Below are 18,642 nucleotides of genomic sequence, written 5' to 3'. Positions count from 1 at the left end.
GAGCATTACAGTATAATATATACAAATTTAGCATAATTATTAATTATTTTCCTTCGTATTTTCACGGAAACTCACGAACGTGTCTTTCAATTTCAGTCAGTCTCGGTACACAAAGTACCGCGGTTGATTGAAGTAGCATGACAAATGCGAACGTTTCCGAGAAAATACGCAGGAAAATAAATATGCACTACATCTGTACCTCTTTGGACTATGCTAATCTTTTGGGTCCCTTTCTTCTTTTCTGTTTGGTCAAAAGTTTTATCACAAAATCTTTCTTAAATCTCCAATAAGATCCGATGACTGGTATTACAATGTATCACTGGCTAGATAAAATTTTTGTCCTAGATCCGATCCTGGTTTCGCCCGTTCACTACATCGCTCGTATTCCGTCTATATCAATATTGTTGTCTAAGTTGTCGTGTTCTTGCCGCCTATGTAGATCCTCCGCGTCTTTCCTGGAATAATATAATGCGGAAATTAGATAAATAAATGTAAATAAACTCGCTCTTGGAAAATGGGTGCATACCTTAGAGTCAAAATATTTTTAACTTTGCAGGCTCTCAGACAGTGTTAAGAGAGACAGGGGCTAATGGGGCGAATCGCTATCATTTGAACTTGCATACAGCATTTTAAGAAAAGCAACCCAAACCACCATTACCTTATCCCGGTATCTTCAAAGTTTTGTTGTGTAACTGAAAATATATTGTCTTGTCGAGTTTATTTCTTAGATTTGGAGAGCCAAGCATTGAAAGTACTAACGAATATTTGCTAACTTAGAGTATACTTCTTAGGTCTTCACCGAATAACTCATGACTGGTGGTCGGAAGTTCCTAAAATAAAATCAGAATTCGACAGCTTTTTGTGCTTCAACTTACAATACCGCTAAAGAGGACTCGTGGCAGGGGTATAATTATCAGAGTAACACTTACGAGTATTTGTTGGGTGAGGGTTGAAAGATGCTTCGAGGGCAGAGCCGGTAATATGGCCAACATTCGCCGCCCTTTTCACCTGCTTTCTGGGCTTCTACATACTCTGACAGCAGAGTTGCATACGGAGATTTGCTAGGCCTGAAACACACACATATATTTTATTTACATGTTTATTGTCCTGTTCATTGTATAGATTCCTTGCTTTGTGAATGCTCAATTGCAAGATACGGCATATAAGTCCCGTTATATAAAATAACATCGACAGGATTATTTAGGATTCAGATTTTTTAAGATGACCGATTTCTTGCACTTGGATATGGATGCTGATAAGCAATAAAGTGTCAACCCACATTCATTTTTCAATAAGATGTCAACTCAAATAATTGACGCTTAAAGTTGATATTTTATTGCAAAATGGATGTGGGATGACTCATTTTTGCTAATCCATCAATGCCATCCATATATGCCAAGCAGGTCCAGAGCTATAACCGTGAAAATCGAAGTTCGTAAATTGCGGGCATCTTTCGTAATTACGCCTTCATTGGAGATAAAAGATCCCCGCAATTTACGAATTGCCATCAGGTTTGATCTCTTTCCGGTACTAATCTTATATCATTTGAGCAAACGGATAAAATCAGCGAATCTTTATATTTATCTTAATTTAAAAGACTTCAAACTAAACAAGCAGTTAGGTACAGTCATCAGCAATAGTATCTTACACAACTAGGGCCGCAAAAATATATGACGCGCTCTTATTGCGCTCCAAATAAGAACGTGTCACATATTTTTGCGGCCCTAGTTGTGTAAGATACTATTGCTGATGACTGTACAACAAATTAAAAATACTAACGTAAAGAACAGCTTCATGACTTCCCCGAGGAAGCCGAAATTGGTGAGAGGGTGCGCGTGGATCTCGCAGATGGCTCGCAGGAGGCACTCCCGGCCTTCCATCCCGAAGTTCGTGAACATATCCTCTGCGATGCTGTACATGATGGCTCTGAAACAGAAGAAACATATTGGTGCTTGGCATGAAGTATGAAAAGATGATCTTACGAATTAATAGAAATGCCTCTTAGAGGAAATGCCGATAATCGATTGAGATGCTTGAGGCAGTTAAATTCCGTGGCCGTTGTGGACAAATAAACAGTTGACTGAGAAGTTAATGATTTATTGATCCCGAGAAAGACAGATCAACGAAAGAATTAGAAGAAAACAATAACATGTAGGTACAACTACCTACAATATATTCACCATAATTTTATCTTTAAAATAGACAAATGAAACACTACATGTACTCATTATATCTACCTAAATATTCATTTAGTAATTGTGAATATTGTGATGTAAATGTGCAGAAACACCAGCGTGATTTTGTTTTGCAAAAGACACAAATATTATGAATCACTTTAAAGTAAATATTGTAAAGTTTTGTAAATGTAATAAATAAAATGATTATGAATTTATGACTAATAAAAACAGTTAAGCCGCAGTGGCACAATTTGCTGGAAATAACTCAGAAAACCTGATATGACATTGAACTTACGTAACAGTTTTCGAATCGCAAAATGTTTCAAACATTTCTGACCGCCGGACTCCCTTTCGTGCTCAGAATGCTTGATGTCTTCCTTAACTAATGGTGAAAGTAATGGCCAATAACTAAGCACTTGTATCGTATCCAATCAGTAGGGACGTGACGTGACAACAGGATTATAGAGGCTTCTTTGGTCAAGTGTATCGGAAAAATTTATTGTAATTGCGTTCCCATTCTTGTGAGATTGTTTATTGATAATTTATGCTGCATATGCCTTATTTGGTTGGATTAATGTAGGATATTTTATGATTGGAGACATGTGTTTAATTTACGTACATCTTTAAGATGTACGATGCGGTCACATGTCCTTTAAAATATTCTTTAGAAAACAATTTGGCCTAGTTAAAGCAATTGGTTGCGAAAGGTGCGTACTTAAGTCTATTTAATTGCGAGAAATTAAAAGTGAAAATGTTTTTCCGTCGCTATCTCTTTCACTTTTGCCTCACCAAAATATGGTCCTATTATATCCACAGGTCTTACTTTTTCTCCTCATGCGGTCGAATATAGCCGTCCCCAACCCTCCACCTTTGGCAGCACATCTGCCGTTCTCTTCCCACGTCTCCTCTTCAAGTACTGCCCCACACATTGCGCCGCACTAACGCACCGAGTCCTATTTTGTCAAGATATTTGTGATAGATTTACATTAGTCAAGTCTTCTCTCCTCCATGCAATCGGTCCATTATCGCCGTCTCTACCTCTGGGGGCACATCTGCTGCTCTTTTCCCCGTCTTCTCTCCAGATACTGCCCCACATATTGCGCAATCATTGACGCTGCAACGCTCCCCATTGACCGTGAGCCTTTTGGTTAAGATGTAGCTTAGTCAATTCTTACCTCTCTCCTCCATGCAATCGATCCAATATCGCCGTCTCCACCTCCGGGGGCACTTCTGCTGCTCTTTTCCCCCTTCTCCTCTCCAAGTACTGCCCCACATATTGCGCCATCATTGAGGCAGCAGCGCTCCCCATGGACCGGGCTAGGATCGGCGGCAGGGTTCCGTAGGGGTTCTCATTGTCCGTGAGACCCAATTTGTCGAAATCAACTGCGGGAAAGGTTTTTATTTTTAGTTACATAAATTGTTAACATGTAAACTGCCGCTATTATGTTATGATACATAATGTTCAATATAATTACAGACATAATACGGTTTACAGTTACGTTACTAAATTCTACAGAATACAATAATGAAAAGATTTTATTTAAAAAAATAAAAAGCGCTTAAAACTTTTAAAATAATTCGTATACCAACCGCCGAATTTGTAGAACCAATAGAGGGTTTTTGTTTCAAATACAAAGCTTTGAAATAAATTCATGGTCATGAATAATGTAATAATTTTGCGACAAACATGTTAAAATATATATATTTTGTATTTCGTTTCTTCGTAGAATAATGCATAAATAATAAATATTTATTATTGATGATGATGATGATGATGATGATTTGGGTACCTATATAAATCTATAAAACGGTTTAGTCAACTTTCTACATATAACACGATGATACTTCTACAAACTAATAATAATTAACTGAAACTTACTAAAATAAAATTACTAATCTAAATCTAAAATGGATTATATCTACAAGATACTAAAACTAGTAATAACTAGTCTAAGTTCATCTTAATATTGTAACTACAAAGCGTTATAGTTACTTACCAAACTACCGACTGATGCTACATCTAACTACCGTCTACATCTCTACATATAAAACTTATTATACTGACTCTTAAACTCCACCTCGTACTTTAGTGTACCTGCGAATCGTGAACAAGGGTGATAACTTGCCTTTTATTATCCATAATATATATATAATACAGTGAAACCTGGTTAAGTGGGACCTGGATAAGTGAGAAACCTCTATAGCTGGGACTCATGGTGCGGTCCCGACACTTTAGCACTGAATTACCTCTGTTACTGAGAAAAAACGAACCTCTATAACTGGGATTCGTTGTTGTGATTTTATAGTCACATTTACCTCTATAATTGAGACAGAGAGTGTATTTTACCTCTTTTACTGAGACTATATTTATAAGATTACATTTTCCTAATTGTTTTTAGAATTTTATAGGGAATTGACTTCTGTATCTGAGATAACGTCAATCTATGACCTCTCTAACTTGGACTTCATTGAACTCTTAGTCTATCCACATATTCCGCATTTGCCTAATTGTGTCTAAGCAACTTCAAGTTTGATTTAGTTAATTTATGTAAGTAGTTAAAACTATCGAAACGAAAGCTGAAATATCGATAAGTATCACAAAAAAAATCAGTAATTAAATTTCTAATACGCAATGAAGTCCGTATCAAATTTAATTTAATTTTGAAATATCTATCCTTTGGAGAACCATTAAAATAAATTCAAATAAATATTTAAACAGACTTAAAAAATATTTAGGGTCAAGGATTATTTTACCTTATTTATTTTTAAAGATAATTACTAAATACCTTATTAACCACCTCTATAACTGAAATATACTCTATTCCCCTCTGTAAATGAGACAGAAATTTATTTGTACCTGGCTAACTGGGAGCCTGTGTAAGTGGAAAACCTCTTTAAGTGAGACAAATTTGCTCGTCCCTTGAGATCCCACTTATCCAGGTTTCACTGTATTATAAATGCGAAAGTGTGTCTGTCTGTCTTTCTGTCTGTTTGTCAGCTCTCCACGCTTAAACCGCTGAACGGATTTTGTTTAAATTTAACATAGAGATAGTTTGAGTCCCGGGGAAGGACATAGGATAGTTTTTATGTTGGAAGTCATCTCTAAAGAGGGTGAAATTGAGAGAGTTAATGAATTGCCTGATAATTGATGTAAGCTTAAGCTTATGCTCAAAATATATGATTGCTATTACACTTTATCCAGGCGCTATACTTATTACTCTAGCTGATGTTACTGATTCCGCGCAGATAAAGTCGCGGGAAAAGCTAGTCTTTTTATAAAATCGAATCGCGAGGATAATGGTGACGTTAATGTGTTTACTGTTTGGTATTTAAGGTGTATAACATCCTAGCACAATAGTCAACAAGATAAAATAGAAATAATACCAAAATACCCGCATGAGACGGACATAGGTACATCATAATGGGACTGACTATAAAAAATAATAATTTTTCAAGTTTTCTTTAACAAATCCGTTTTACCCAGTTGGGTTGGCAGTTACCGAAGAAGGGTTATATTTTTTCAGTGTATAATATTATTAATATTACAAATGACTAATTCCTTGGCACGGCCTGCTAGCCTATCCCCTCCGTCTGAGGAATTAATGTGAGGTCAATGTAAGATGCCATTAGATTCTTCTTAGTTGTGTCTGTGATATGCGGTGAGGAGCAAGCAATTTGAATGGTGTAATAAAATTGCTTGCGAAGCCTCGTCATCGCAATTACTTCAAACTACATGTCTATTCGTTTTTGTTTATTCTTCAATCCTACAATTAACTATTTATGAGTTATAATGACCTATTTCTTAAAATGTGCGCAATTGTTAAAGATTAACTTTAACCAAAAAATAATAACAAAATCGACTTACTTGTAAAAGGAAAATTAATTGAGACGTTAGATAAAAACCCCTTCGGCGGATGCCTTACAAACGGCATCGACAAAGAAGGCGTTATCGTCATGGTCGTTCCAGGAGGCAACGCCAGCCGGCCATCGTTGGTGATCCAGAGTATCCTCTTCTGCCTGGAGTGGGGGATGTTCTCCTTGGCTTGGCCTTGGTGAGGAGACGCCATCGGCAGCAAGGCGGCCAGAACTATGCTGAGTATGACGCGTGGTATCGTTGAGTCCATTGTGAAGCTGTAAAAACATAGATAAATTACTTAAACTTAAACCTTTCCAAATAAGTAAATGGTTATTGTGGTTCCGTTCATTCCCGAAAACTTTAAATCCCCGAAATGTTAATTTCATCGAACACGTTTTTTCTAAAAACCGTAGATGTTTAAGAACGGTCACCAATCTAACCTACTTAACCTAACCTAATGGCTTCTACAGTATGCCTTTCTCAAAAGTTTTCCCAAACGGTTAAACGGTTTTTGAAATAAACGCGTTCGGTCAAATGAAAATTCGGCAAATGAAACTTCGGGCAAACATATTTCGAAGATGCAACATGTTATCAATTATTGTAACTATTTGCGTTTCATCGGGCGTAATTTAGCTATTCTTGAATCTCGCACGCCATGTTTTGATTTGTTACGAAGATGCTCGACAAAAGCGCAAGCAAAAGCCCGACAAATACTAAATGGAATGAAACATGACGAGAATAATACGACCTAAGTACAGTCAGCAATACTATTAGCTTAGCGCCTTTGCATATTAACTTCTATGCAGGGGGTACCTTTTCCCTGTAGCTGACTGTAGGTACATTACGTTCTGAGTGACCCATAATAAAATTAAGTATTTTTTTACTGTATACTGTATGTTAAGACGCAGACGGCGTTTTTTAGTTAAAACTCAACCTATTCTACCTATCAATTTATGAAAACATTCTTATTTCACAAGGGTGCATACGCCCCGCATTATAGTCACACCAATAAAAGTCTGCAGCGGATTTGATAGCCCACGCAGTGTAAGTGTTATTAATACGTCATAATTTCATAGAAGTTTGACGTTTAATATGACACTTGCACTGCGTGGGCTATCAAAATCGCTGCAGACTTTTTACGGTCTAACTATACCATATTTTTCATTAAAGATTTTTACGATAGTGGCACGCCTTTTCCACCATAGAGGTAGTAATGAAATGTCAATGGATTTTCGTTTTATTATAAGTAGTATGGAATAAGTAGGTAAAACGAAACTGTCAGTGTCAGGACTGTCAGTCGTCACTTTTGTGAATATACTAAGTACTGCTGAAATACACGCTTTAAAATGAATATAGAAGAATGCAATCATATACGAATAAGAGATAGCAATAATTATGCGATGAATGTGGAGCGAACAATAAAACAGATAGAAGACCTTTACCAGATCGATTTCCGAACATTACCCCAATGGCAAAAACTTGTACAACGAATGCATCTTCCAATTACAGACTGCAAGCGAAAAATTCAAGATTCAAAACGTCGCAAAGCCACTATCATCGACAAACTATGCATAGAATCATGTAGGCCATCACCCTTTGAGCTTACGGATGAATTGGCTAGGACTGCTAAGATATGGAAAGCAATGCAAGCCAATCTGAAGATGAAGAAAAAATCTATTTTAAATTTAACAGAATCCCTTCATAAAAGTGTACATTCTGAAACTGAATATGATGAAATGCTGGCTGATGAAAGTTTAGGACACCCAAACACCGAAGTTAATGCATCTGTGGAGCCAACTATAGTAAAAAGTGAACCGGGTACAAGTACAAAATCACAAAACTCACATTTACCTCCTCTTATCAGCATAAATCCGCACAGACGTATATCTTTGTTAAATTCTGATCAAAGCTTAAGCCACCATCCAGCTGTAATAGAGCCTATAAATTGTGCGAAGGAGCCTGATGAATGGTCAGTTTTACCCCAAAGCACAAATTTAATTAGCGTTCCAAATATGATCACTATTGAAAACCAATCTCTAATCGAACAAACCATATCGTTTGCATTGATTACCTTCAGTAGTAACCCGTATTTAAATTTGCGGTTCAAGGGATTAACTGATAATACGCCATTTAGACGAGCAAAAATTATTCCAAATTATCCGGTAAAATTATTTCCAGGTTTAGCAGTAAATTTTAAGTTTGTTTTCGAACTTCAACCGAATCCAAAAGATTTTGTGGTTAATTTATTTTTTAAAGTGAGGCAGAGAGTTTTTGCTGAAGCTCCAGTGGAAGGATTTAGCTTGCCAGTAGTCGGTACTTTCTATATAAAACCTGAGGCCATACGTTTTACCGAAGAAATAAATATACCACCTACGTACTTTTGGCACATCAATGCAAAATGTGGTTTTCCCTTTAGTGGTGTTACTATAGAAGTGCCTGATAACCATTGCTACAACTTGCATATAACCAAACGGAACATGAATCTGGTTCAAGGATCAGAACATGGTATTTTCTCAGTGGAGCCCATGACTCCCACCTCGGAAATAGCTCAAAAAGATCTTGACGAAGAAGTTACAGCTCAGAGTAAATCAGTCGTTTCCTCGATTGCATGCCAGGAAGAAATCGAATTAGCCTCGATTACAAACTTTATTATATTATCAATAACTGATGCCATTGAACGGGCATTAGATGTTTTTGTTTTCGAAAAAACATATTTACCTTTGAAGCCCTTTTCAAAACAAACTATTAAAGTTTACCAAACAAAATTCGAACACATAGGTTTCCATCAAAGTCTTTATGAGTTCAAATTCACGGACCCTGAGACGGAAGAAACTCTTTGTAAAACAGTTAAAGTTTTCGGTGAAGCTTTACTGAATCCTGTACAAATTGAACCCGGTTTACTTGATATGACTGTGTCACCTATCGTTCAAGGACGTTGTGAAGATCACTTTAAAATCACCAACAGTAACAAGATATATCCGGTTACAGTAAAAATTAAACTCACATCAAAAATGAAACAGCTGATTAGTATAACTCCCATGGAAACTTTGATACCTACTACCACGAGTGTCAGTTTTTTAGTAGGTTTTTGTTCTAAAGATTTAAATAAAAATATAAGGGAAGATTTTGTACATCTGACAATTAAAATTATTGTGATTGGAAATAAGTCCCTGTATCGTAATGTGCCACCAATATATTATGAGATTATAGCACCTTGTTCATCAGAATTTTTAAAATTGTACAATTTTTGTGATTAATATTTTGTGTACCTACCTATTTGCTTTGATGCACCATTATGTTATTTGTATTTTCACGTTAACATCACAGGCCTGAAAACGTTGTATGCTACCTATAATATAATTTAATATCATCTCTATTTTAATTAAAAGTTTCGATAAAATCCACTGTAATGTTTTTTAATTGTGTTAGGTTAGGTTAGTTACTCTCAATTTTGATATAGATAGGCAGGTTTTGATAGGTATTTTATTACATATACGTTTTGATTTTGAAACATACGTACCTATCTATAGAGTTAGACCAAGCTAAGTAGGCAGTGATTTGGATAGCCGAACAGTCTGGGCTATCAAGATCTCGAATGCACAGGCAAGTGTTATTTTAAACGACATACTTCTATGAAGTTATGACGTTTTAATAACACTTGCACAGTCAGGGCTATCAAAATCGCTACCAACTTAGGTTGCTCTGACTCAACTGACGGCCAAAGCAACCAAATAACACCTTTGTTTCCATAGATATAAGGATGTGTACTTATATTTGGCTATTTTGGCCGTCACTATCTTTTTGCTGCTGATTGTACAATGTCACAGTCATTGAACCAGCCTGAACTAGTTTACAGCCACAATCGGTAATAAATCTAAAAGTGACATGAATTACATTGTAGCTTTAATACGGTCGTTCAATTCTGCGAAATAAGCACCATTCCTCGATTTAATTATTTTAATACTTACATCGCATCGGTCAAACGTTAAGTTATCGTTTTTAGAGCATTGCAAGTTTTTTTATCTCAAAACCCCGAGTCTTCTTTTTGGTCATACACTTGTGTTTTCTGACTTCTTCTAATGGCTCCGGCCGGCCACTTCACGGGACGCATTTATGCGTTTGAGGGAGTAAGTGATATTGCTATCTCATTCTACCGCATTGCTGCGTCCCTTGGAGTGGCCGGCGCTGGCCCATCGTGTAGAGAGCCATAATAAGTCCCTAGTGGCGTAGCGTGAACTAATCTAGCCGTGGGCGAAGTCGCAATCATCTGCGAGGCCCTTTTCTTTCACTAGCCCCGAAGGGGCCTCGCGAGGCCCTTGAATGAGGTTGGTTGACTCTGTTTATTGCTCCGTTTTAACTCGAAATGGAACCCAAAAAAATAAATTTAACCCATATAAATTAACCAGTAGGACGTTTTTTACCCACAAAACAAACCGCGCATTTTACATAATTTAAGGCGTATAAGTACCTATCCGCATTTACGTACGTATATTTGTCGCGGTGGTTAATGGTTTTTTCCAAGAGGTTCGTCACAGCCGGACCGTGCTGAATAATACATTTCTCTTGTAAGAAAATGCCGTATTTACTCAAGATTTTAATAAAACATACGCCATTATTTTGACTAAAGGTTATATGGTTTTCCGGCCTCCGCGGCAGGCTTTCCTCATAACCGTTACGAATGAGTTGGGTATTGTCTCGGCATTCTCGGCAACAATCGGTAAGTCACGTATACATACCAACTTCATAAAATGTGATTATTTAGGCCAAAGTCATAAGGCTTCATCATAAGATGACGGCTCAAGATCTAAATATGCGTAGCTAATGAAACCAAACATTGCGTATGAAAAACTAGACCCTAATTAACCTATTTGTTTTAAGTCTTAGACAGACTGAAATAATCGGGATTACTGATGTTTATGATTACGTGAAATCACGTCATGCGTATTCCATTTAATTAATGGCAAGAACACTTTTCATAAAGTAAAACTCTATTTTGAAAAGGTTAACCCTCGCAAATTAAACTTCTTTTGTTTTTGCCATCTTTTCCTAATTTTAAGTAGGTACTTATCAAAAAATAGAGACTGATTCGATGTACGTTCAAATAAAGATCGAAACCATTATGTAGTCCGCTGCAGTGCATCTGCAGACTGCTTGGCATTAAAGTTAAAGTTACAGGTTAAAGCAGTTGAATTTAATATAAGTACAATCAATTTTATGGTCCATTTTCTAATTGTCACCTTGACTAGCGAATCGTAGCGACTCGACTCTGCTAGCTCTTAGGGATCTCCAGGGATCACCAATTAGTTTGATCAGGGGTACGGTTCTTAAAATAAAATGACCGTCGCGGTCCGTTTCTACTTGCGTTTATTAATACGCAGAAAATTAAATAGGTTGGCAGCACGGATCCGGACCGTCATTTGGTGACCCCCTACCACCAAATAACGGACCGCGGTCCGGATCCGTGCTGCCAACCTATTTAATTTTCTGCGTATTTAATAATCTTCTGTCCTAAACTGTCCATCGATGGACCTTATGCCTTTTTACCGATGTTCAGTTAACAATGTGGGCGATGACTCACCATACTTGACATTCATCAAGTGATTAATTGATTATCGATACTTACCGCTGTCTGTTTGGAGTCCTAAGTTAGGACTCGATAACTCTGATCCGATTTTTTTCACAATGATTGACATTCTTTCCGAACAATCACTTTCACGGGGAATTTGAATTTGAGGATAAAGGTATTGACGAATTCGGATTGGAAAAGTTGGCACGAGATTTGAATTCGGGTGTAATTGAGTTTTGAAACTTATTGGATCTTATCCAACTTAATGCTGCCGTAGGATGGAGGTTATGTTTGTAATTTAGAAAGTTTGTTTTTGGAAATTGAGGTAGATTATATCCGCAAAATAGACAGGTGCATACTTTGTTAGGTTCCGTATCCAAAGGGTAAAAACGGGACCTTTTTGGTACGGAACCCTAAAAAGACGAACACTGAAAGGTTAACGCAAAAAGTCACAGATTTAACACGAAAAGAAAGCCCCACATGAATATTCTAAAAATACTTGAACCTTGTTGTGTTCTGAGAAGCCTACTCAAAACCTTTCCTTCATTGTAAGACTAAAATATTCACAGCCGAAGGGGGTCATCCATTAATGACATCACACAAAATTTAGTTTTTAGACAACTTATTTTATTACAAGTGTTAAACTGATTTTGTGGCAATGGATTATGTTTACGCAACTTTAAAAACAGAGTTAACTGACCAATTATGGATCTTGTCTCCTTGCAACAAGGTATATAAACGGTCAGTTAACTGTGATCCATCTTTTTCCCATTACCAATCTGTCATTAGCGACCGGTTTCATTAAACCCTGTATCAAACGGCGCGGGGATCAGTTTAGTCGCCAGTTAACTTCGTGGGACCCGTCCGACGGCTTGTCCTGACCTATAGGCACTGGATTCTAGACCGTAGAATCCGTAGATGTACTAACGTCCATTAAACTGATAGTAAAATGGCATTCCATTCAGTTTAGTTCATTCTGATATATTTACGTATTTTTTGTAGCAGTCTAATCTAGATAAACTCTGTATTCTGTATAGCACTTAGTATTACCTAGCTAGTTCGACTGTTTCAACATATCCATATGATAGGAAGACCTCTACTAAGTCGAACTAAGTTATTACTTAGAGTGTGGAGAAGTATGAAGACATTTAAAAAAATATTAAATTAAAATAATTTCAGTAATTAGACCTTCTCAAATTTTACGAATGATTTGATATAAGTACAAGTATTATGTATCATATTACATGAAATATACGTAACAAAATTACAAAAATAAGCTTATTATTTTACCAAAATCATATTCGTCTGTCCTGATGTTTCCGATTTTAAAGATTCGTATATACTTATACTTACACCTATTTTTTATAGGTAAAATATGTGGACCGGACTGAAGAGATATCTTTCACAACCGACTATTCATCCACTATACAGACTAACATTTACTTCGCGAAAATTGTTTCAGACTGCCAAATCATTACCCTTTGCTCAGTATTCGGTTAACAGGTTTGCGGTGCGAATCACAGCCATTCATCTCAGAAAATGTGTTATTGTTTTAACGTGTGGTGTCTTTATAGGCCCGCAGTGGCGTTTATTACCTAGAATTGACGGTGGCTTGTGCCAGTTATGAGTTCGCAAATGTTTGTGCGCCGCAAATTGGTTCTTAAGTTCTAGTTGTATGTTGTGTTTCTTCGTGCTAGGAATTTAGGTAGAAACTGGGGAAGTTAACAATGCTCTATCATCATTATCATTATTTCGCCTAAGTAATGGTTTAGTTCAGTTATTCCTCCAATTGCTCATAATACTCAAATTACTAAAAAGTATCTACCTAGACAAGTACTAATGCAACTGATGGAATAACTTTGGAAATCAGCCTCTCAACGTGTCTCTCTTCTTAGACGTGCACTCTTGACAGAGTGGTCGTGGTCATGTCACGGTCAATTTCTGCGCCACCGCAGCTCTTGCGATCCGTCGCCATGTGGCTCTGTTTTTGGTGGAGTGGGAGCAATTGTTGACTGAATTTCCTGTGATGGACTTAATGAGGTCTGTCCATCGTGTTAGGGAGCGGCCACGATATCTTTTTTTTGCCTTCGACTCTCCCTTGCACCACCAAGCGTTCCATGGAGTCCTCGTTACGAGTGATGTGTCCAAAGAATTTGAGGATTCGCAATTGCACAGTCGACGACAATCCTCTTTGATATTGAGTTCTTTCAGAATGGAAGCGTTGGTACGGTGTGCACTGTGCAGTCCATAGGATTCTGAGCAAGTGTCTCCAACACCACATTTCCAGCGCGTCAATCTTGCGACGGTCTTGCATCCTCAGCGTCCACGTCTCAGCTCCGTATAGAAAGATTGGAAACGTGTAGCTAATAATAAAAAATTCCCACCGAATTATAGGGTGTATTCCTAGGGTTGTTCGTATGGTGTTTAACGTTTGGATGCATTTGAAGGTATTTCAAAAGGCACATAGAATCTCTTGTACCTATCTAACGGATGACTCACGCTAGACCGAGCCGTGCCCGGGCCGAGACGTCCGACATGTCATTTTCTATGACGGCTGATCGGTGACATTCGGTGACCACGCAGTGATTTCTATGGAAAACGAAGGCCCGGCCATGGCCCGGGTCATGAGTCATCCTTAAATGTTTTGATCATTACAAATTATACGATAAATAATAACTTTTACAGCCTAAATAATTCCCTGTTATCTAACACCGTATACGGGTGGTCACCAAACACGTACCACAAATGGATACTACTCTGCGTACGACGCATGTCAAGTGGTTCAACTGGCTCCAGCTCAATGTTAATGCTTTACGTGGAATGCCTAGAAGTTGAGTACCTACCTATCTAACGTGTCGCGTTAATTTTTAAGTAGTTGTTAGAAGCAAGGAAGGAATAAATAATTTACGATGTATTAGCATTTTAAACGACTCTTTCCGTTTGTGTTGTTATTACGAATGGACTTACATTTTGCATTGCATTCATTCATTGGCACCGACAGGCAAGCCTACCTTCCTAATTATTTACAAGTACCTACCTACCTAATTATTACCTTTATACCTTTAAGTATTACCTTTTATAATACATAGATGGTTCGGTTGACACCACGTATTATAACATAATCTATCTTACACCATCGTCAAATTATCAACTTTTTGTCTGTGTATGATAAGGATCTTGACAGAATTTTTATTCATCTTTTTGCAGTTTTTTCGCGAACGAGTTTTTCTGCTCTATCGAGGTTTTTGAATCCACGATTTTTGACCAACGCGTACATATGAAAAGTTAAGCGTAATTTAGAGTAATTGAAAGTAAATATTCCTTGACAATAGGTACTTGTCACGTTAATATATGTTTACCACAGAACATAAATATTTTAACATACGCTCTGAAGTTTAACCGCAAAAGCAAATCATAGGACATTGATAGGCATAGGCCCCATGCATGAACTGTAGGGGGCAGCATATGAGCAGTCAGATTTTTGGCGCGAGACGTAAATGTGTCGTTTATGCTTCCAATGTAGTCCACAAGATGGCAGAACCTATATACTATGAACAAGGAAACGTACCGACGAGAACGGCAGGTGGTAGCACTTGCTTTGGCATGTTGTTGTACATGTGCACATATGTTTGCGATTCAGGCCACAAGATGGCAGACCCTCCGACGCGCACAGTCCCTATATTTGACACACAAAAATACCGAATAAGTGTCTTTAAAACAGCCTAAGGATGCACTGGACCACCAACCACCCACGAAAACGACTAAAACCTCAATAACACCTACGTACAAATATTTTTGCAAAAACATTACCCCAAAAACATACTTAGAAAGCATAAGCATAAATAACGCGGTATAAAATGTATAAAATAAATAGGTTCAAAAGGAGGACGAATACAGAAGAGGTTTATCGTGACACTTGGAACAGGCTGAACGGGTTGAGTGTAATCCTTGTATGACCATTTTATATGCGCACGATTCACTGGCAGGCGCAGATCGCTTTATTACGGTAATAGATGGAGCATGTAAGACGACACGTAAAAGATAGGTACTTAGATAGAATATTATTTACGTGCACATGGATCTCTGTAAAAACTACAACTTAAAGAAAAATAATTGATTTTATTAATGAGAGAGGCAGACAACAGACCGTCTAGCAGAAACAAAAACAATTAGTAGAAGAGAATTTTCAAAATCGGTCCAGTAATGTCGGAGATATGGAGTAACAAACATACAACCGAATTGATAACCTCCTTCCTTTTGGGATTTGGAAGTCGGTTAAAAAGGAGGAGGAGGACGAGTATATAGTTAGGTATAAGTGGGTTTCCTAATTATGATACATTCAGCATTTCTAATACCCACGCCCTTACTCCTGTTAAGGACGTGTTTTAAAAGTTAAAATATATATATATATATATATATATATATATATATATATATATATATATATATATATATCTAAAATACATATAAGTTAAAATATCTCTAAAGTTAAAGTATAAATGTCTTTCATCAATCTGCGCTGTGATGCTGTGTGGTATACAAAGATATCAAATGTAATAGAGTGTTGCTGCTCGTCGCGTAGTACCTTATTCACAGTAGTTTTTCTCATAAACGCCTTCTACTACGTGTTTGTGTGTTGTAAGTTGTACATACGACATAACGCGAAGTCTATTGGAAGGAGTCTATACTTAATGCGCAATGCGCATGCATGTTTAAATTTGTAGGTACGCACATCAAACCGTCTAGGAACTCTAGAATGTAGGCGCCATTGAGCTTAGTACTTAAGTATTTCATTCATTAAGTATAATGCACTTAGCTTCGGTGGAATAACTCTTATAAGTATGTGTACTATAAATTGAGCTCTATACCTACTCGTAACGACATAATCCAAGGAGCCACATTAACCTCTAGCCGCCCAGAGACCTATAAAAAGGTCGCCTGTTCCATTCTAATTTGAAGTTTGTTTTGACAAGTCAGAATTTCATTTTGCTTGGCAAGGTTTGACGTATGGGTGACTAGAGGTTAATAACGCGTACTTCCAAACGGTTGCTTCATATTTGAACTCCAAAATTTGATAATCTATCTAAGGAATAAGATATATATTATTTAGCAGATTATTTTTATTTATTTCGGGTTTACACAGTGCTTAATGGATAAAAGAAAAAAAAATTGACAGTTCTGAACAACTGACAGGCCGATACCGTCCGGCGGACTGTTAATCAGAGGTCCCCAAGAGGAAAGTGTTCATTTGAAATTATTTAACCTTCTTTGTTAATCATTGTTAGGATAAACATGTGAAGCCTAAAAAAATGGATGAATAAAAAAGACGTTAGTCTATTGTTGGCCTGGACATTGGAGTGGCAATTTTTATTTTATGGTGGCCGCTAGAGGTTAAACTAGTGTTCTTTTCCTTGTCCTTGACACCGGTTAATGTTATAATTTTAGTCTAGGGTTCACAGCAAAAAAAGCCTCTAAGTATATCCCTTAACTTTGGGTAAGTCCACAGGAGAGACGTGAACCTACTAATTGGCGTGTATGTAATGTAATACGAGTATGACCCACTGAACAAACTTTGGGTTTAATACACTGCGCTCGATGTATAAATCCAAGTCACATTTTAGTACCTAGTTAGTTAATATCAGTGGAAATATAGTGCTTCCAATTCATTTTATATAACATATTTTATGGTCCTTCGAGCTGGATCAAAACTAGCGACCTATTGATATATCTTTAAACACACCGATAAAACATTTGATAATACAGAACTATGGAATGGAATCTAGAACTATGTATATATCCTATTGTAACCTTTCGAGTTACAGTTGTATTGAGTTACAGAGAGTTATAGTTTATGTTTTCCACCAAATACTGTTTTCATTTGTGGCAAAGAATACATTTTTATATTAAGTAATGCGAATAGCATTAGGTATCTAAGCTGTAAGGAAACGATTTTCGATAAGGATGTTTTGTAACTGATATTCAGTATTTTTACCAAAACGCGGCATCCTCGTCCTATTTATGTAGACAAATTAATGTCTCAAGTAACGGTAAGATACTATATAAAAACCCAAACAAATTTATGCAATAAGTAGACCAACATTATACAAGACAATTAACTATGCAACTAAAAAACTACTTACCCCGTTACATCAACAGGTTTACAGATTCATTTAATCGCAGATCCTAGCTCACTTGGGCACAAAATGTACGGATATCACAGCCGGGTCCTTCACAAGCACACAAACACTTCAATTGTCTGACTGACGTCTTCATCAGCCAATAGTCCTTCCTTCAGTAATTTGTCTGTCCGATGTGTTATCGACGACGACTTTGTATTCACATGCCGCCAAAACTCTCTACACTAATTGTGATGCAGCGCGCGTCCATCGCGTTTCGTTTTGAAAGACAATAGCGCTCACCCCTGGGTGCAAGCATCGTACCTATAGTCCGGGTGGTATAGGCGCGCGCGTGGTCTGGTCGCGGTGTGCGTTAGCGCAGATACCGATACCGGTACGGAATGGAGGCTCGGCGGGCGTAATCGTTCGATGTCACCTCTCAGTTGGCCACTGGGTTAGCGGCGTTCCTTTTCCTGCTACACCTCTTAATAGGTAACATACTTGGATGGTATACGCATGATGATCGCATTGTTTAATTCCAAACTCTTAAAGGGCAACTGAGCTGATACTTTTTCATTACAAAAAAAAAAGAAATTTTTCGACCTCTAGAAAATCAAGCCTCAAAAAATGTAAACCATTAATCGTAGGTACGGTTTCTTCGCTAATATTTTTATTTTGCAAATACATAATCAGGATTTATAAATACAGTCTCAAGATATTATTTCTTTCGTAATCGCAAAGCAATAAAAGAAAGTTATAATAAATGAAGAAGACACTTATTTTATTACCCTTTTTCTTTAGGTTGCCCTGTCCCGTCCATATAAATGTGCAGTCATTTTACCGTACGCCCGACAATATTTCCTTGCCAACAATAAATGCAACACGTAATACGCAAAAGTATCATAAGATACCGGAATTTGACACTGA

The 18,642-nt window shown here is 37.2% G+C and overlaps 2 protein-coding genes across 3 annotated transcripts; one reads left to right on the top strand and one right to left on the bottom strand.

Moving 5' to 3' along the window:
- Positions 1 to 341: 341 nt before the first annotated feature.
- On the bottom strand, positions 342 to 18,274 carry LOC134672325 (uncharacterized). 2 transcript variants are annotated; one of them, XM_063530221.1, is made up of 7 exons: positions 17,740 to 18,274; positions 6,043 to 6,308; positions 4,243 to 4,272; positions 3,353 to 3,560; positions 1,780 to 1,926; positions 930 to 1,067; positions 342 to 455 (listed from the first exon to the last, which is right to left on the bottom strand). In XM_063530221.1, the coding sequence occupies exons 2-7, from the start codon at positions 6,299 to 6,301 to the stop codon at positions 371 to 373; spliced, it is 867 nt and encodes a 288-aa protein (XP_063386291.1). In that variant the 5' UTR covers positions 6,302 to 6,308; positions 17,740 to 18,274; the 3' UTR covers positions 342 to 370. The 2 variants fall into 2 exon arrangements, with proteins under 2 accessions (XP_063386291.1, XP_063386292.1); XM_063530222.1 differs by lacking the exon at positions 4,243 to 4,272.
- LOC134672324 (uncharacterized) lies at positions 7,362 to 9,337 on the top strand. Its single transcript, XM_063530220.1, has one exon. The coding sequence runs from the start codon at positions 7,380 to 7,382 to the stop codon at positions 9,288 to 9,290; it is 1,911 nt and encodes a 636-aa protein (XP_063386290.1). The 5' UTR covers positions 7,362 to 7,379; the 3' UTR covers positions 9,291 to 9,337.
- Positions 18,275 to 18,642: the final 368 nt, after the last annotated feature.

Source organism: Cydia fagiglandana, chromosome 16 (genome assembly GCF_963556715.1).
Source record: "Cydia fagiglandana chromosome 16, ilCydFagi1.1, whole genome shotgun sequence".
In the NCBI taxonomy this organism is placed as follows: Eukaryota; Metazoa; Arthropoda; class Insecta; order Lepidoptera; family Tortricidae; genus Cydia; species Cydia fagiglandana.
The sequence above is the reverse complement of the archived record's forward strand: the minus strand, read 5'-3'. Positions and strand labels throughout refer to the sequence as shown.